At 38.0% G+C, this 20202-nt stretch overlaps 2 protein-coding genes and 1 long non-coding RNA gene across 4 annotated transcripts; 1 reads left to right on the forward strand and 2 right to left on the reverse strand.

The window, feature by feature from the left end:
• Nucleotides 1–14575: 14575 nt before the first annotated feature.
• Nucleotides 14576–18402, forward strand: LOC120262495 (G patch domain-containing protein 11-like). Of its 2 annotated transcripts, XR_005536785.1 has the most exons (5): nucleotides 14576–14709; nucleotides 14785–15291; nucleotides 17616–17681; nucleotides 17811–18210; nucleotides 18320–18402. XR_005536785.1 is itself a non-coding variant. In XM_039270625.1 (4 exons), the coding sequence occupies exons 1-4, from the start codon at nucleotides 14587–14589 to the stop codon at nucleotides 17868–17870; spliced, it is 756 nt and encodes a 251-aa protein (XP_039126559.1). In that variant the 5' UTR covers nucleotides 14576–14586; the 3' UTR covers nucleotides 17871–18269. The 2 variants fall into 2 exon arrangements, 1 of the variants encoding a protein (XP_039126559.1); XM_039270625.1 differs by lacking the exon at nucleotides 18320–18402 and having other exon boundaries at nucleotides 17811–18269.
• A 312-nt stretch (nucleotides 18403–18714) lies between these two features.
• LOC120262498 lies at nucleotides 18715–19502 on the reverse strand. The gene is made up of 3 exons (XR_005536786.1): nucleotides 19470–19502; nucleotides 19048–19184; nucleotides 18715–18960 (listed from the first exon to the last, which is right to left on the reverse strand). It is a non-coding gene; the product is annotated as an uncharacterized LOC120262498 (long non-coding RNA).
• Nucleotides 19503–19524: 22 nt separating this feature from the next.
• Nucleotides 19525–20015, reverse strand: LOC120262496 (squamosa promoter-binding-like protein 17; the record flags this gene model as incomplete). Its single annotated transcript, XM_039270626.1, has 1 exon — nucleotides 19525–20015. A coding segment is annotated over exon 1 (297 nt), but the record flags the coding sequence as incomplete, so codon positions are not given.
• Between the last annotated feature and the right edge of the window lie 187 nt (nucleotides 20016–20202).

Here is a 20202-nt window from a genome sequence, read left to right on the forward strand (position 1 = left end):
AAAAGATAACACCGTGAAGATTTCTTCCTTTTCCAGACAAAACCAGGACCATGCAATGCAGAGAATGATCCTGTTCATCAACAAAATTGTACCTCTTTTGATCTATTAAACATGAAAACTCCCTTCTGTCTTATCTTTAAGATAAGATTTCTCCTCCATGAATGGTCAGGTGTTGTTGACCCACAGCCTTGTGTCTGAGATCTGTGGTCATGGAGACACGTGGTTATCTCTGTTTCATATAGCCCTTACGTTATACCCTTACATGATGAGTTGCATGAATGTAAAGTTATGAACAGGAGTTACTATTTATTTGAACATAATATTAAAAACAGCAAAGATAAAAATGCGACGATAGAAAATCCTCTTTTTAGTAATGTGGTTTTATCCACTTTTTAAATGCAACGATGACAATTAATTTCCACGGTAACTAAATGATAAGTTACGTTAACACAAGTTGTTCTCCAGAAAATGGATCTTTGAAGTTATTAAAGAGAATTAATAGACACAATTAATGATCAATATGCATGCATGCGGTTTGTTCTTTTAATAGTAAAACCTGCTGTAATTTTATACTCTGTACTTTGCTGTTTTTAATAGTGTGATTTATTCCACCGCTATTCAAAATATATATGCATGCATGCTATTGTAGCTTTAAAAGTTCATGAATGAGCCATGTTGTGTGTACTGTATGTGACTTAATAATAATTGTTGTGTTTGCTGTAGTCATACTTGCCCTTCAGACGCCGGCAGGGGCTCAGCAGCTGAGGAGGCAGATCTAGAGGAGCAAGAGAGAGGAGATGGCACCGGTGAGCGAAGACATATGAGAGGATCTATGACTATGACTACCTACTAATGATCTCGGTGACCCAGACACAACAGTGATGACTTGGTCCGCACAATTCTTGAGTGGCTCCAAGGGTACTACGACGTTGCCGCACTGGCGAGCCTCCAGCCAAGAAAGGTATTTCTAGGACTACCACCAAACTATGAAAATTAATGCAGACTCCTATACTATATATAATCTGATGATGTATGCGTGTGTGTGTGTGAGAGTCTCTCTGTTAATTAGTGGATTAAGTGATCACTGATAGACAGTATAAAATGGTATTGGTTTAAATCAAATCCAATGCTTATGAATGCATAAACTGCAGACCCAAATTCAGAGACAAGGGAAGAGACTATGTATGCTACCAAAGGGATGAAGCCTTCTCAGAGAGGTGAAGCAACTGACATTCTCTATGTGAAGACACTAGATCTGCGCTTAAAAACGCATGGTGCCATCCATTGAGACAGCGATCAGTGACACCAAGCTTGGGTACCTACGTCACAGCCATTGACACGTTGTTCGATGAGGGGCATGCCTCTCCTAAACAGGAGGGCCTCAGCTTTCACTCCTGCTACGAGACTCATCAAGGCCGTGCAGGATCACCGACCATTTGTCCTGCTCTTTGGAAACTCCAGAGATGATAGATGGTACGTAAAAATTTATTCTTCAGTATATATATACTTACCACTATATATATATCTGCATATAGATATTAATGGTGAATGAAAGCTTTTGACATTCTAGGTTTCTAGTAAGCATGTCATTAACTATACAGCTCTTGCTCATGCAAATGTGGTACTCTACATATCTGTCCATTTTGCATCTAATTTTTCTAATCCCTCATCATGTTTTATAGATTTGTGAGCGGTAAAATAAAAAGAATACTGAACAATAACAGCTATCACCATACATATAGCCAAGAGATTACACAAAGTGGAATATGCACGAGGAGGGATAGAAGATTTCATTCAACTACATTAATAACTGTGCTCATATGCTATCTACTAAATTATAGGTTCAAAATGCGCTTATTTTCTCTTGAAAGTTATTATAGATTACACCATTTCTCTACTTTCTTGTCGAAAGCTGAGAATCTTATTGTGTCATATTACAAATAGGAATTATGGTAAAATGGAGAATACTAATCATAAACAACCCAAACTATCTGTTGTATGACGATAAGCGATTCTCATGGTTCAGAGACGAAGAACTTGGAAGACAAACTGGCAGGTTTAAATCCTCTAGGTATTCAGTTTGGTCACGGTAAGTCATACACAACTAATAAATTCATATATATATATATATATATATATACATACTGATTCAAGAGATTTATTCCCTGTTGACTTCATTCGAAGGTGAGCGTTGATTAACTTACATGTGACTGACCATTGCAGGAGTTCGTTCACATGCGTGAAAGCTTGATCGAAGTTTATGGTCCACCCTGAATCAGCAGTCACCAAAGAGTGATTGAATGTGAGCTGGGAGGGACGTTTGACAGTAGGAGGAGGTAGACATTTGTCACAGCAATAAAATCCCTCAATGCATGCATTTAGCATGTGCCAACGTCGATGAGCTCAACAACATGCTACGTGCTAATAATTCGAGAGTCAAGCATCAATTTTTCTAATCTCTAATAATTAAACAAATTAATTGCATGTGCGTCTGCTGAGAACTGTTTCTTGAATCTTTAGTTGCAGTACACTAGGTATATACATGAATGACGATAAAGTCAGTAATCCTCTATCCATTGCAGGCAATAAAAGCAGAAGGAGGTTGTTCATAATAGATTACCATGATTTGCTGCTACGCATATGTACACTGAGGTCCGCGCTGGAGAAAACACCACCTTGTATGGATTGCACGCGCATTGTTCTTCCTCACACGAAGAAACACATTAAAAGCCCATTGCTATTAGCTCACTCCGTCCAGCTTCCCCGACGAGCCCCAGTGGAAACAAGTCTTCTCCCTCATAATTGGGATTCCACCGGGAGCCTGGCTGAGGCTGCGCCGGAGGTTCACACGCTGGTGCCACCTGACTCCTGGCGTCCATCAGCATGCTCTCCATTGGTAACAACCTCTACAGTTCACACTTCCACAGTAATACAGTTTTCACTTTCACCCAAAATTATTAGCCAACAATAGCTAAAGAACATAACCGTTTTGCGGCTGCGAACTCACGCCTGCACGCATTCACGTCAAAACGCAGCAAACCGGCAACTAAGCGCAATGCATCCAATAACGGACTTCTACACCCGCATTTCCGGCGGCGGCGGCGGCGGCGGCGGCGTACCTGCGGAGATCAACGCACTGGCAGAGAGGAGTTTCTCATCTCAGGGAGGCGGCATCATTGAGACCCTCCTTCTCCCCAGCAAGTGCTCCATGGAGCTCTGCTCACCTGTGGCCTACGACAAGCTCTGGAGAGTGACACGGAATCACTCCCAGCTGATCTGATCCAGCAGGTTACATCACAAATAACCAACTATATTCTTATTCTTGCTCTATCAGCGACAAGACAATAACACAGTTTACCAAGGTATAATTGGCCGGTGCGCTTCGAATGGCCGGCAGAATGGCAGTGGAGGATCGGACGCATGAGCACGGGCTGAAAGTTGACGATTGGGGACTACCCGTACGCCGCCGATGAGGCCTGCTGGTCTGGTCGTCGATCGGGAATGGGTGACGAGACACGTCATCCACCTATTACCCAGACCGGGAGCTGGCAAGAAGGACCAGAGTTGCAAGCATGGTGGACGGAGGTACGTGAAGGGGCACCCGAAAGAAGGACAGCCATGGTGGCCGAAGCTGGAAGACGGAGGGAGGGACTTGGTCGAGATTCTGTGCACCATCATCTGGGTGGCGTCCGGGCTGCCATGCCGGCAGTGAACTGGGCAGTGCCACTACGCTATGGATACTTCCCGACACGCCGACGATCGCGCGGGTGAGAATGCCGGTGGAGAGCGTTGGAGGATGGGGACAGAGTGGGGAGTTCAGTTCTGGGGAGAAGCCGGAGACGGCGCTGATGAAAGTGCTTTCCATCACAAGTATTACGGGCGACGGTGGTGATGTCGACAATGGATATACGTCGAACCATGCGCGCCGGATTGAGGAGTACCTGGGAGGAGAGTTGGAGGCGTCGTGGGCGGAGAACGATTGAGATAAAGGCGGCGTTTGAGAGGTTCAATGGAAGGATGAAAGTGATCCAGGGGATCGTTGACGCCGAGAGATGCTAACCAGAGCTGAGGGAACCGGTGCGGCGCCGGGATAGTGCCTTATGAACTGGCAGGCAGCGTTCTCAGAGCCTGGAGTGCACCGGCATGATCCCCAATAGCATCTCCATCTGAAGCCCTCCTGCACTTCCTACTAGTTAGTGCTCTGCTTCCGCTGCTTGTGCTTGATAGCAGTAGCGGTAGCGTGGCGGAGTTGGGATCAGGTTTGTTTTGCGTATATGATAGTACGTGAGATGCATGGCCAGAAGCTATAAATGGGAACATTCTTCACGCTTTTTTACTTTCTTGCTTATTTATCTGTTATTTATGGATTTGTAAATGTGCCTCTGGGAAGTTATGCATGCATAACAACAACAACAACAACAACAACAACAACGATATATAAATCAAAATCAAAATCAAAATCAAAATCAAAACATCCGCAATGTGCAATATATGCAGCTCTTAACAGAGGCAATACAAATAAGTATAATGCATATAAATAAAAGTTAATTCACCATTAATACCTACATAGAGGTTTTCTCCTTTGATAGTCCTTCTTAATTCTAGTTATGAACATATATCTTGGAACATAAGCACCAAATAAGTTATATATTTATTTATCCAAAATAAATAAATAAACTTAAAATCCGGTGCTTTCCTTTTCCTATTTGCGGTAGAAACGTGAATGATTCTACGTATACATAGCTAGACAATAAAACGAGAAGAGTAAATGAAGGATGCAAGGAGTTATATGAACATTTAAAAGGAATATTCTGGTGCAGTTGAAGAGTGTGGATCATGCTTCAAAAGTACAAATCTCTAGTCAGTAATCTTCACCTATATGAGCAGAGCTATTAACAGAATATTCATGTCATAACTAGACAACAAAAACTTTTTCAACAAATTCCACTAAAACTATACAAGACCACAAAGATCTTACAATTATTTGGTAGAACCGTAGAAGTAGAAGAGGGTACTAGGTCATACAATGAGCAAAATTTTTTCTATAAAGCAGATCAAGTGTCTCAGCTGATGTACAGTGTGTGCAGCAAATTGATTTCAGAAGGGAAGGGTATTACTCAAAATAGGCAACAGTTGATTTTGAATGAAAGATCAGACTATATTAAGATCAGAATCAGATGCATCATGGCCCATCTTTTGAACCAGATGGACAAACTTCCCCGATCTCATTCGTCATTCCCATGCTACGAAATTCGGCTGTGGCTGCTCAGAAGAATTATAAGTAGAGTGAGAAGGTGCCCAAACACATGTTAATCAACTATATTTTAGATTCTACGTAAAAGGGTGCGTGTGTGTGGTGCGCGTAGCCATGCCCAAAAGCCACTTCTATATTTCTTTCAAGTTTTTCAGATTACAGTATACAGTATATCTTTAGTGAATGGGAAACACATTGTCGTGCAAGAGTGAACCTCATATTTCTGCAGGAGCAGGTATTTCTAATACACAGGATTTGCACTACTGCGAAAGATGATTTTCTATGAAGAATGATCAAGGCCACCTTGGTTTGCAAACTTATATCTTTTGACAGATAAAACAATGTAATGTGGCTCAATATTCTAATGGCACCAATTTAACTGAAAAAACACAGGAGAGGGGCCAGTGAGTCTACTTGAATGCAGAGCAGGATTATGTCCAGCAAATCGAGAAAGGGACCTCAGGAGGAATGGTGTCTCTAATTGAAGGACCACCAAATATCTTTCCAGCAAGCTGAAGTCATGGAGACGAGAGGAAGCCCAGTTAACCAGAAATTGCTCGTGCTTCCTCCTTGAACTGTATTGATAAGACAAAAACATGGTTCAGGAAACAATTTAATACAAAATCAAAGTATATGCATAATTAAGAGATGGTGCGCCACACGTACATGTCAAAAGCCCTCTTTCCTGTTAAAATCTCAAGCAAAAATCACACCAAAGCTGTAAACGTCCTCTTCACCTCATCATTTCTAGGAACACTACTCTCAGGGGGCAGCAGTAACAATTAATGTGATTTCTCAGTTCACTGTATGTACCATACGCATGCAAACCTCATGTATGTGAATAATATAAGAGGCTCTAAACACTTGGTTTAAGATGGTGAGAGAAAAGGAACTTTAGTTGATCTCTATGACAAAATGGAAAAAGGATGAGAATTACACTCCGGCTTAGGTTCGATGAGAGGCCTTAGCGTAGCTATTCCATAATCAGTGAGTTGGGGACATACTGGTTGCCAAGCAAAATGTTGCTTGCGCTCTCGATACTCCCATGTGCAATTGGAGGAATGCATGAACAATGCAAATACCTGATCATGATGGAGGCATTGATCACCAGCAAAAATATAGATAAAACCGAAAAGACATTTTATGGCATAATAACAGGAGGAATGCATGAACTGATGGACAATACAAAACACAAACATGAAGGAGGACAAAAAGAAAGCATAATAGCGATATATATTAAATTTGTAAATTGGCAAAACTAAAAAGAAATTCGTGGTAAGAAGGAAATATCTTAATGGTGAAAAATATAGCTCTTGTATAAGCTATATTTGCTATCCATTCCTTTTTATTCTTTGCCAACAGAAAAATCATAAATGGAGCATGAAAATAAAGAGGCACAAATACAAGCGGGAGCACCAATAGGTTTAACATGAAATGATAATTTTTACACGTACTCTATAGCATGGGCTACACCAAGGGAAATCTTCACCTGAGCTCTCAGGAAAGAGCCTTACGGTATCATTGGAAGAAAAACTAAGGCATCAGCAAGGAGACCGGCCACTGGGCATGCTCACACAAGACTGTCGCATTGGCGCTCCTGGTCCGCTGCACAATAACCTAAAAGGCTGGTGATATTCTGGTGTTGCAAGCGGCCCATATTCCATACTAAATCTAGAAAAATCATCTTCTTCATGCACAGCCAGTGGTAGTATGTCAATCCTCTTGACAGCTACTACCCTGATAAAGTGAAAGGTAGGATATTTGAGCTTGTATAATTGACATTTCATGGTAAGAATGATTAATGCATATTACAGTTGTAAATACAAGCCACCAATGAGGTTCTATCTAGATATTTTTAGTCCTAAAGCATAGAATCTTTTATAATAAAAATCCCCAATGATAATACTCAACATCCCATGCTCTAGTTTATTTTTGTTTTGTTTTTCCCCTGAGATGTGACAAATCATTTTGTCAAAGGAGTGCACATACATGGAGCGCAAATACAAGTTCTGAAATACTTATGCTCTCATCCTATGCAGCCTGATGTTCAAACCCATCTTTTCAACATCAGATACAAACATCTTACATATAGGATCCAATGCCAATAGACCAAATGGTCATTGGCGCCCCATGCTCTGAATACTGATACCAATGCTGAGTGTAAGACTATACTTCATATATACTGTATGATATTAATCTCCAAAAAGTCAGAAATTACAGGTGTATAACAAAGTGCCAAAAGCTTCAAGACCTTAGCCTTTCAATTTAATAGGAGTTGCTGAGAACTCTCAAAACTGGTCATCTTATAACTGTCTAATCTGAAACAAGGTCAGTGATGTGAGCTACCAGAGTTATTTTGGTTTCCTAGACCATCCTATGGCCTCGTTTTATTTTGTACTTCATGTTTTGAGGAATCACTGTTCATCCACCTTTCCAAATATATATATTATATAAACATTGACATGTTCACGTTTCATGAAGTAACAATATTGATCATGGGAAAAGGCAGCAAGATAGAGCTGCAACTTTGAAAGAAAGAAATACCTGACCATCAGAGAATTCAGCTCGGTAGAACACAACCATTAGGGCCCGCCCCAAAGAAGTCTTTCCTGACTGAAATTGTTAGTGGCAATGCTTAGTTCAGAAGCTTTTGTATATCTTAGCAGTTGGTTGGTTTCTGGGTTTCCTACAAGTAACTTTCCTTTTGACCACCCCTCCGGCTTTTTGTGATGAATTGAGGAACGCCTATTCGTAGACGTAGAGGGAGAACCTATTGCCCACTGATCCAGGTTTAATGCAGGAACTGCAAAAGGAAGCCAATAGAAAACACAAAATTGGCACTACCATTAAGATTGGATAACACAAACTGTAGGTTTTGCATTTTGAAAAAATTGAACAACCGCACATCTACTGGAACATGGGTTATCCACTTTTATTCATGATGAAACAACTAGAATTGGTGAATGTTTTGGTTATATTTGTTTGCTCATATCACAGAATGCAATTATACAGCACAGATGGTATGGTCATTGCTCCATCATCTGATCAATTCGAGCAACCTAGTAACGTGGTTGGCACATATAGGATTGTGTTTCTGCCGACTGTCTCCAGTATCCTAATCAAATCAAAAGGCTTTAATTCTAGAATTGACTAAATTCACCTATTGCCCATCTAGCAAAACTCAATTAATGCACCATGACTATCTTCAAAACCTGACATTCATATTGTCAGTGCTACCTAGATGAACCTAAAAAATTGTGGCATGCGTTCTGCAAAATCATAAGGAAAATCAGATTCGAAACTGAAACAGGTAAAATTTTATTGGTAAGTTTATTAATCCACTATGCAGTCAAAAGGTGAAACTAGACTAAGCTAATGCTGCAGGCCAATGCTAACTACCTGATTGGGCAAATGAAGCAAATAAAGCAGACAAATTTAGGTAGAAACATACTGTCATGTCAAAAAGTCAAATAAATGAATTCCTCGTATACGTATCTTCCTATCTGCTGTATATTCATATCAATCAGACACATCACTTGTCAAGTGTAAACAACTCAAGTTTTTGATTCACTCAAAGCACATATGCTGCTTCATCGGAAAAACAAAGAGAAGGTAACTATGCTAATTCAGACTGTATTCCAATCAGCTGTGGCAACTCAAAAAATGCTCCCCAGCATTGATTGCCAAAAAGATTTTAATAATTCACTGGTCAAAATCTCACCAGTTGGTACAGTCACAGGAAGTGAAAGCAAAGAATCGTTGCTGATCTTATCTGTATTGAAGTTGGACTTTTGCTGTCTGCAGATGTGTACTATTTGTTCTCTGTAGATGTTCACTATTGTGGCAGTTGCAACAAACAAGGCTATTAAAACAACAGCAACAACTGCTACAGCCCATGACCTTAAGATTCTCCGTTTATGGTTTCTCAGTTGGAGAGAAGAATAATTGAAAAGGATTTGAGGGTAGTGAATGGGCCCGCTGATGTTCTCATTAGGTGTTGATAGAGGATGGGCACCTTCATTTAATGGAGGTTTAGGGGGCATTAAACCAGTTTGGAACTGATTTCCACTGTACCTGAACAAACGATTGGTAAATAAAAAAAAAAACATGAGACATTGTCAAGGTTCACATGCAAATAAACGGATGTTAGAACATGGAGGTCCAGACACTCAATAGAAATGGGCACACCTGAATTCCTGAATAGATTCAAATTGCTCTGGGATAGATCCGCTAAAATTGTTATTCTCGAGATTCCTATATAAGCAACAAAAATAAAGAGAAGATCAGTCAACTCCATTGGCCCCTGGCCTCTATAGTTTTGGGACTTACAGAACAGACAAGGGCAGCTGAGCAAGAAAATTCACAGATCCTGTGAAGCGGTTGTCCTGTAGATAACTGCCAAAAGCTTCTAAAATCAGAAGGAAATATAAATTAATAAAAGGCTCAAAGCACCATTGCAACTATTGCCACAGCATCTCACTTACAGTTCATGAAGATTTGTAAAGGAAGAAAACCCGTTTGGTAGGTCACCAGAAAAGTGATTGAATGACAGATCCCTGAAGTTATTGAATCCAATGGAACCCATCAGACTATGCTGATAAAGACCTAATAGAAGCTTCAAAAGAATTTAATAGACAGAGCCTATGTATTCTAGGGAAGCAAACCAAACCAGAACTAGATACCTCAGCACATCATCAATAATCAATATTTGTTTTACAATTAAGCTCTCTACATATATTGCTACTGATACTATATATCAAATACAAGAATCTTACAATTTTTCCAAGCTTTGCATATCAGTAAACATATTACCAATAGGTCCAGAGAGGAAGTTATGGCTCACATTCCTGCAAAAATGCATCAAAGAGATTTAACTTGTGAAGCTTCTATCTTTCTCATTTCTGTATAATCCTAATATGGCCAAAGAAACTTACAGGAGTTTAAGAGACTTCAGAGAATGCAGTGAATATGGGATGCTATTACTGAAATTATTGATAGCTAAGTTCCTGCATCCCCAAATAAAAAATAGCATTCAGTACCCCATACACCATAAAAATCATACCATTTTTCTTTTTAACAAAATAAACTGAAAGTGATAAGGAACATACAAGAAGATAGTGTTTGGGGGCAATGCAGATGGAATCTCACCACCGATGTTATTAAAACTCACATCCCTGTAATGACCCCATAAAACCCAATTCCATATTTATCAACTAATGTGCCTTTGGAAGCAAAACAAAAACAAAAACAAAAAACAAAAACAAAAAAAGGATTCAAAAACAAAAATGGTGAAAAGAGCTAGAATATCACAGTTGTTGCAATGACAAGAAACTGGATAGCTGCGAACCCAAGAAGCCATTGAGCCCCATTCCATTAATCTTGCTACAACATGCAATTGATAAATCAGTGATTTTCAGGAGGATTCTCACTTAAAAAAAAAAAAGGAAAGAGGAATAAGCAGAAGGATTTTATTACATGGAAATGACTGAATCTCCAACACAGGCAACACCAAGCCATAGGTTTTCACCACAGGGATCACTGTTGTTCCACCCAGTGAGTTGAACTGGGGCGTTGAGGGGAGCGATAGAGGGCCTCAAGAGCCGACACTGCAATCAAAAGTGGAAGCCATTAAAAACCCCTCTGTAAAAAGGGTTATCTAAGGAAAGGGAGGGGTGCTTTGAGAACATTTTTGCTACTTGTTTGGAAATGAAACCAGCGCCCAATTCAGGAATAAACGCTGTGTCACTAGGCCATTCCTAGAAGTTTGTGAATTATGTCAGGGAATTACGGAAACTAAACCAGCATAATCTCTGGAAACCAATGAGCATTTGTTCGTTAGATTGGGTGTATCCTGGGAAGACGGTCATGATAAATTCTAACCAAACATTAAAATTTAAATAAAAAAAACCACCAAAATCTCAATCAGATTGGAAGAAGAAAACCAATTAAAATCTAATATCTTCCCAAAACTCCATATCCGATCACCAAATCAAGGATTGAAAAAAAAAAAATCAAGAAACAAAGAAGGAACCAATATCCATATCTCGAGATTCAAATTTAGTAACAAAACAGAGAAAACTCACCATCGGATGAATTTGTGGCAGCGGATGCGAAGTATATACACTGAGGACCGGAGAAGAAGAAGAGGAAGCAAAGGGCGATCAGAAGCATCCGATCGGCTGCCGCCATTAATACTAATTTGAGAAAAAGAGGGTTCGAGATCGAGTGAAAACCTAATTTTGGGACGAAGATGAGATGCTAATCAAGGAAAAAGAAAATGGAGAAATTCGAGAAGAAAACCAACCTAAGAATCGTTCAAGAGATCAAGATCGAGATGGAGATCAAGAGCGAGTGTGGGAAAAGCTTCAGGAATGGGGGGTTTTGAAAAGAGGAAAAAAGGCGGTAGCGCGGGAGAGACGTTAAAGGTTGGCACGTGTTAGCTGGATTGCGCGATGCTTCAGGGTGGACAGGTGGCATGATCTGACTGGTTACACGCTTGGGAATTGTGAGCCTTTTTTTTTTTCAATTTTCATTATGTTATTTTAGTTGCTAATTTTAAAATTATGTTAGATTTTGCTTTATATGAAATATTGATGAGAAAATATTATTATTATAAATCAAATGCTTATAAAATAATTTTGATATGCTCTCAAAACTGAGGCTCTTATATCACGCTGAAATTTAGTGGGTTGACATTCAATTTTTGTTAATTGGTCTATATAATTATTTTTTTTAAAAAAAAAATAGATAAACCACATGTATTAAAGATAATAGTTTATATAACTATTTATGCCATCTCCAACCCAAAACTATATATTTGGCGCTTCAACACACAAAAATACAGCTGCTACAGTAAAAATTCTCCAACCATCATCTCTATTTTTAACTCTAGAATAGAATATTCTAAGAATATTCTTTTTACTTCACACTTTTATATTCATACTAGTAATAAATTTAATCATCTTTAATTTTTTCACTTTTAACCATTGAATTTAAATATTATATTATTTTAAAATATAAATTTTATTTTTATAATTTTTTATAAATATTTATTAAATATAAAATTTGATTGATAAACTACAAATATAAATACAAACATTACATTACATTAATTACTTAATAAAAACATAACATACAAACAAGCACCATCAGTGAAAATAACACATTATTGTTATCGATAATAATCTATGTTCTGACTATTTTCTATGTTTTTATTTTATTGTTCGTGTAATTTTCGTTAATTTTAATGAAGTTATATTTCGTGTATTATTTTCGTTAATTTTTTATTTTTTATTAATTGAAAAAAATACAAACTTAAATTATAAATTATTTAATTAAATTGAAATATAAATTATAAATATAAATTTTTATAAAAAATAAAAAAATAGATAAAAATAAACTGAAAAAATTAAAAACTAAAAAATTATAAAAATAATAAAAATAAATAAATAATAAACTGAAAAAAATTAAAAATAAACTGAAAAATTAAAAACAAAAATCAAAAAGGATAAAAAAAGATAAATAATAATCTAAAAAATAAAAAAATAATTAACAAAAAAATTAAAACTGAAAAAAACCATTAAATAAATGAAAAACAAAAATAAAACTGAAAAAAATAAAAACAAAAATAAAAACTGATTCAAAAATGAAAAACATAAAAAAATAATAAAAATAGCTGGTCTACAGCTGAGTGCGCTACATGTTGCTGCACCATCAGAGATTCTCGCAAATTTGGCGCTGGATTGGACCAAATTCTGCGCCAAATTTGCTTAAAAACGCCATATATACAAATGGGTTGGAGTTGCACTAAGTAATTTAAATTTGAAGGTAAATAATCAATTGGATTGCAGCTAGAGGTGGGCACAGGCCGTCCGGAAAACCGGCCCGGCCCGCGGGAACCCGGCGGGCTGGTTCATTGACCCGTAACCGGCCCGTAGATGGGCCGTTCATGAGTTAGGTTTTTCCCCATCCCGTGACCCGGCGGGTCAACCCGCCGGGTCAAACCCGGTTTAATGTTTTTATTTGTTTTTTTTTTAATACTAAGTACTTGTTGTTGGTCATGGAATTTGAACCCATGATCTTGAACTTGGATAGTAAAAATCCAACCACTCGAAATCTAATTTGCTTTCTAATATTTATTGGAAAAGAATTATATATAGATAGATGTAGGGATATGGATCAAAAATATTTTATATATTTAATTTATAAAAATTAAGAAACCATATAATAAATTAAGAAACCATATAATAAATTAAAAAAATTATACAAATCAATTAGTAAAAATATCAAAGTATCAAAACAATAAATTTTTCATAAATATTTTTTTAAAAAAATAATTATTTTTGTTAATTGTCTTTTAGGTTCATAAAGACTAAATCTCTACATACGTATCTTGACTCTTAAATTCTCTTAAATAGCAGACTCTTATTTATCACATATATATTAGATTATTTTTGTTTTCAATTTATAAAAATAAAAAAATAAAAATTACAAAAAAATTGTTTTTTTAAATTATGTAAATCAATTTATAAAAAAATATATTAGTAAAAAAAAGAATATCTTTGAATAATGGTTCACACCATATTATTTTGATTTGTAACTTTTTTTCAATAACAACATGATAAGCACAATAATAACCCTATTGTCAGAGAGCAAAGTAAAAATCTGAGCCCAACCCAAATTATAATAAATAAATAAGTTGATGATAACTTCAATTTAAAAAAATAAGAATACTACTTATATATACATTTTGTTGTGACTTAAAAAGGTGTGCTAATAATTTAATTTGATAGATAAATAAATTAAAAAAATGTAGCTTTTTATCCTTTTTAAAAATTATTTTTGATATGTCATAAAATTTTTTAAGTTATTATAAATTATTTTAAATTTTTTGTTGTTTGGGATTAAATTTAAAAAATATTTTGTAAATTCTTTATATTTATTTATATTTTTAATTAAAACAAGAAAAATTTGTAGGCCAATTGGTTATTGTTATTTTCCCATGTGAGAGGTCCCATGTTCAAACCCATCCATGACACATTTTTTTGTTATTTACAAAAACCCATCGGATTCTGTGATAAGCCGGGCCGGGCCGGTCCGGTTCATTCTGTGAATGAACCGGACCCAGCGGGTTGACCCCGGAGGGTCTCCCCTGTAGCACGGGCGGGTTCTGGGTCCGGTTTCCAGTGAACCGGACCCGACGGGTCGGGCCCGTAGAGCCCGGTTAACCGGCCCGTGCCCACATTTAATTGCAGCCCATGGATAGATTGATCTATTAGAGCAACCCGACCCATTAAAAAAAACCCAGGTCTGTGTTGGGTCTCTTGGGCAATATGACAACCCAAACGGGAAGCAAGCGAAGCAGAGCTTCAATGGCGGCAAGGGATGGAGAGGAAGAGGACTACATGGGCGACATCTCCGCCTTCCTTCCCGCCGATGATCCTCAGTACAAGAAGGTAACCAAACGCTAACCATGATCTCTCCTTCTCCGGAGTCTCGCCTTTGAAAAGCTTGACAATTCATGATCTCAGATAGCCAGCTGCAAGAATCGTCAGCCGCCGCAGCCGGAGAAGCCGAAGCTCCCGAAGAGTTTGCCGTGGCAGGAGCGGCGGCGGCTGGAGAAGGAGAGGAGGCAGCGAGCGGAGGACGAGAAGACGCGGGCGGCGCTGGAGGTAGCGATCCCGGAGACGAATGTTGGTTTCAAGATGCTGAGGAGAATGGGGTATAGGCCGGAAGAAGGACGGGCGGAGCCGGTCGGGATTGAGATACGCCGGGCAAGGGAGGGGATCGGAGTGGGGGAGGAGAAGAAGAGGAAGGAAAGGGAGGTGGTGGAGAGGAAGAGGATAAGAGAAGAGGAGATGGAGTCGGATTTCGGGTGCAGGAGAAGGTTGGAATGGAGGAGTCGCAGGGTGGCTGGAGATTATCGAAAGGCAGAAGCTGCTTTGGCGCAGCTGGAGAACAGGGAGGTTGAGCCAGTGAAGGAGGATGAGGGTGAGGATCAGGAGGAGGAGGAGGAGGAGCAGCAGATCACTGAAGAGGTAATCTTTTTTTCCCCTGCTATGGTGTAGCTGGTGATACATCCAAATAGATATAACTTTGTCATCCTTTTATTTTTCCGGGCTCTCTTGTGTCATTCTTGTTGTTATTGCCTTTAGGTATGATATTTCAGAACTTGCTAGGATTAGATATTTTTGCAATTATCTTTTACTATGTCACGAAACAAATAATTTAATATGCTATATGTCGTTGATATGTTTGTAGGATTCACCAATTTGTGGAGGTTTTTTATTAATTCCTGTTGAAATTCATTATTAAATTTTAGATTCCTGTATTGTAAAATAATGTGTTTCTGTGCACATGTTTTGATTGGTGATCAAATATGATGTTAGAACTAACTAGAAATTTGTTTAGATATGATCAACTTTTAATGTTTTTCAAAGAACTTTTGATCGGCAATATGATAACAAAAATTTTGGGAACCATGTTGAATTAGCAGGATTCAAGGGTTTGTGGATGTTTTGATTAATTTCTCTGCAAATTCATTTTTAAATTGGATTCATAGATTATAGGGTAATGAAATTTTGCAAATTCATACCTAAATTTGGATTTGTAGTTTGTGGTAAGCAGTCAGCACATGGTTTTTAGTGGCTCTGAATTCTTCTAGTATTTTCTTTCAAATCTCTTTGCTTTGACTGAAGATGTGATATTTTCAGTTTGGTTATTTATCCTCCTAGCTGTTGTTTAATTGAACTTTGTTCTCCAAGTGATAAGACAGAATGGTTGTAAAATTTGTTTTTGTGGGGGGTAATGCGTATGCATATTCTTGATTAGAAAGGGAAACCTCCTACTGCGCAAATGGATGTTGAAATGGTTGCTTTTTTTTTTTAATTTACAACCATATAATGCCGATAGTGATGAGTGGTTGAAGAATACCTTCTTGAATGGTTAGGTGTGGGCATTTAAGTTATGTAATTTCACCATGTTAGTGGCAGAATATTACCATCTTGTTTTAATTTCGAATGCAGATATCTAAATACTTGTATTTTGCTTCTTTTCTTCATGTTGTCGCCATGGTCTTTGGTCTGTTACCAACCCTTATTGCCGCTATGGTTTTGTGAATTATCCTTTCTGACTTGAATATCCTTACATACCTTTTGAAATATGATTTATGTGCTGATAAACTGCCTCCTTGAAATTACTTTTTGGTATATTACGATCTCATAACCTGTTTTTCTCGTATGCCTACTTCTAGCAATTGTGTCCAAATTTTATTATATGGAAGAAAGATCATGGCTTAATAGCAATTACAGATATTTATATTTTTCATGACCTGCTTGGACTGGCTTGGTTTAAGCTTGATTCCTTTCTTATCATCTTATAGTTACATAGCCATAGAACAGCTGGGGTGAATTTATTCAAGCTCGGCTGGATTAAAGTTTGTTTTATATATGTTCTTATGGGTTATGTACATGATTTTATGCATTTTAACTATATCTAAATTATGTCACTGTGCGAAGAATATGATTTGAATGACTTTATTGATTTCTAATCTGATTTTCCTTCTGTTTGTTCTTTTTTAGTTTTAACAATGACTTGGTATGATTTGGGGCTGTTTGGATTGGCTTTTGGGAAGCCTAGAGGCCTTTTGTTTCTGTAAGTTTAGGGCTTTTATAGGTTTTTTTTATTTGTTTACATTGCCTTATTTGATAAAGGAGAAGATGTTAGAAAAGGAGGAAAATGGCTTATTGGTTTATTTGTTTAGATCTTAGGATCTGGAATTATCAACTTCTGGAAGAAGACCTTTTGCAGGAGTTATTATTATCCAAACACAAAGAATCTGAAGCCCTTACTCAAGAAAGATGTTATAAAAAAATTCCTCAAAAACTTTTTTCACAAGCTGATTCAGACCGGCTTTTGATTGATGTATGGCTCTTTTTTTAATTGAAATTACCATGTTTTGGAGCATGTGTTGCATGACAAACCTGATATTAATTTTGAACTGAACTATAATCATAAGTGGCTTGGGGAAACTACTTGTTGTATTTGTTTGTTTCCCCATTTTCACCTTACCATAGTTCAAAGCTTGAGGATGAGACTGAGGAAGATAAATCTTAAATTACTAGTTTTAAGTACTTTGTAATTAGTATGAACTAGAATACACTACTAAGCCGATACAGATTAAGATAGCTTGTTTTGATATCTTAGTCGTATAGACTTCTTCATTCCATACATAAATTAAAAAGGTTGATCATTTTAGTGGTTTCCTTTATACTGAAATTACTTCTATGTTGGAGATTTTCTTGTTTTAACTTTTATGGGGAAAAAGAAAAAGGCATGATACATTTTTGGGTTTGTTTTTCAGGACTTGCATGGCCTATTGTTGAAGTTGAGGGATGAGTATCTCTACTGCCTTTATTGCGGATGCAAGGTGAGTAGTCCACGTCTGCATTTTTGTCAAGTATGCTAATGTGATTTGCTCCTACTTTCAAATAAAATGGGACATCTGCTAATAGCTAGCTGCAACTAAGACGCCTTCTGTTTGTTATGGCTGTTTCAGTATGAATCAATGGAGACAATGTTAAATGATTGTCCTGGACCCCATGAAGAGGACCACTAAAACCCTAATTTCTCCGGGGCTCGGTTGTTGTGTTCGATACAATTAGCGGATTTGTTGGATCTGATTTTTAAGCATGTCTGCAGGCATTAGATACGTGAAAAGCCTTGTCAGTTGTCGCTTGTCAGACATCAAGCACGTTACTGTTGAGAAGTAAATGCCATACATGCTTATCAATCTCCTCACACTGTTGGTTGCCTCTGAGGAAAGTCACATACTGCATTTGGAAAACAGAAAATGAAGCATTCTGGTAGGAATTTTTGAGTTAATAAGACACTGAATCTCCTGACCACTCACTTAGAGGAGAGATGATTGGGCATTGTATCTCGAAATTAAGTTTAGTGTAAGTGTATAAAATCTCAATTGACTTTTAATTCTTCTTTGAAATTATTATTAGCATCAGTTTTGGAATAATAATGGATAAACCATTCATGCATTATTATTATTAGTAGGATGTTTATTCAGTCTGCAGCAGTACATGGCAACATGTTTATTAAGCATACAATAATAAAAACAACAGCCAAGATGATCCAAAAGAATGAGATCTAAAGGTGACGGTCATGGTTCGCACCATTTGAATGACCAAAAGCAGCACCATTGCCCTGCAAGGCAAGCTCGAGCTCGCCGGAGAACCGATGGCTGCTAACCATTTCCATGGACCGTCCTTCTAAGCTTTGCATAGGTTCCATGGTCTTTGAAGTCCCATGAACTGGATGATACAAAGCAACTAGTAGCCATGACTGGCTCTTGTTGAACCATTGGAGGAGGCATCATGATCAGAGGCCGGTTTCTTGCAGTAATGTTGCTGCTCCATTGTTGAGTGTTTGACAGAAGAGAGAGACACAGCTCGAGTCCGAAACTCCCGGAGAGGATATTCCTAGGCCGGAGAATAAGGTTTCCCCAGTTGAACTTTGCATATATGGATGGAATTGGAAACTATGAGGCGCAATGCCACAGGCTAGAGTATTTAACTCCCCTTGCCTCAACAAAGGCATTGCATTGCTGCTGCCAACGCCACCGCCGCTACCGCTTCTGCCTGTCTGTCTAGCATAACTGAAATCCATCATAGATCCTCTGTATCTATTGTTATCTTCTGTCAAACAATGGTAAAACTTTCAAAGTATATAAAAGCTTGAGATGATGTTGCGGAGGAAATAGATTGTGAGTTTTAACTGCAAACCTGAGAATGAGGAAGAAAATCGTCCCATGCGAGGTGATAAGGATGTAAGAGGTGGCTTCCTCCGGCGCTCGTTGTGGCCTGCTAAGCGTCTGCGGCAGCTTCGTTTTACTTGATCGAATTCAGTTAATTGGTGGAACCTATTCAGCAACAAATACTAATGTGCATCAATCCATTCAACATTTACATACAACCGTAATTGTCTCGTTGTGTGGTGTGTTTTAGACTAATAGTATCACTACCACATTGGACTCTGTTTTCCCACAGTGAAAATATTACAGAGATAAACTAACTTCAAGCAGTGTGCAGTGTTGCAAAATCTTATAGAATTCAAATGGTTCATTTGTGACAAAGAAATACACTCCAAATTAAGCAGTAAAGTTTTCAAAAGATAAATAAATAAATAAAAGAAGAGAGAGACTAACCTACTGCATTGTTGGCAAAAACCTCTGCTCCAAACCAGCAACAATGACTTTTGGGGGACTTAGAATGAATGGCACAAACCTTATGCCTGGAATAGTATGCCTTGACATCACTAAGATCCACATTGCACCCTTCCACTTGACACCTCGGTGCCTGCTGCACTCCTTGCACCACTCCCTTCCCCTTCTTCGCCGTCACCGAGCTTGATCCCTTTGAAGAGCTCCCACCAACACCACCACCAGCAGCAGTAGTCACATCCTCAAAGTATATTTTCATACCAAACTTGAGTCCATTCACTGAGTCATTTGAGCCGCAGGTGAGAGAGGCTGCCATAGCGCTTGAACTCACATCCATTCTCTGAGCATGTGTGTGTGTGTGTAGATGTTATTTAAGAAAGAAAGAAATGGTGTTTTTATTTTTTAATACAGGAAATAAGTGGAAGAGAAGTTGAACTGATGTTTATCCATCTCTTTCTCTGTTACTACTGTTCTTCCAAAGTAGTGGACAAAGAGATGGAGAGAGAGAGAGAGTGGCGCTGGTTGCAAAGGAAACAAGTGGGACTCACTTGTCTAAAGTTAACATTGAACTGAGAAATATTAACTCTTTCATGTATGATGTATCCCTTACCTGCCATTTGGCCAATGCCAGCTTTGCTATCACTGTTCTCTTTTTTCTGGTGCTTCATCATCATTACCATCAGCATGCAAAACTACAAGCATTGATATAATTGAGATG

This window comes from Dioscorea cayenensis, chromosome 5, assembly GCF_009730915.1.
Source record: "Dioscorea cayenensis subsp. rotundata cultivar TDr96_F1 chromosome 5, TDr96_F1_v2_PseudoChromosome.rev07_lg8_w22 25.fasta, whole genome shotgun sequence".
NCBI lineage: Eukaryota > Viridiplantae > Streptophyta > Magnoliopsida > Dioscoreales > Dioscoreaceae > Dioscorea > Dioscorea cayenensis.

Bases quoted from the DNA above. Each gene is read 5' to 3' on its own strand.
- LOC120262495 (XM_039270625.1), top strand. From the start codon at position 14,587: ATGACAACCCAAACGGGAAGCAAGCGAAGCAGAGCTTCAATGGCGGCA. The intron at 15,292-17,615 runs GTAATCTTTTTT...TTTGTTTTTCAG, and splicing joins AGCAGCAGATCACTGAAGAG to GACTTGCATGGCCTATTGTT. The intron at 17,682-17,810 runs GTGAGTAGTCCA...TGGCTGTTTCAG, and splicing joins GCCTTTATTGCGGATGCAAG to TATGAATCAATGGAGACAAT.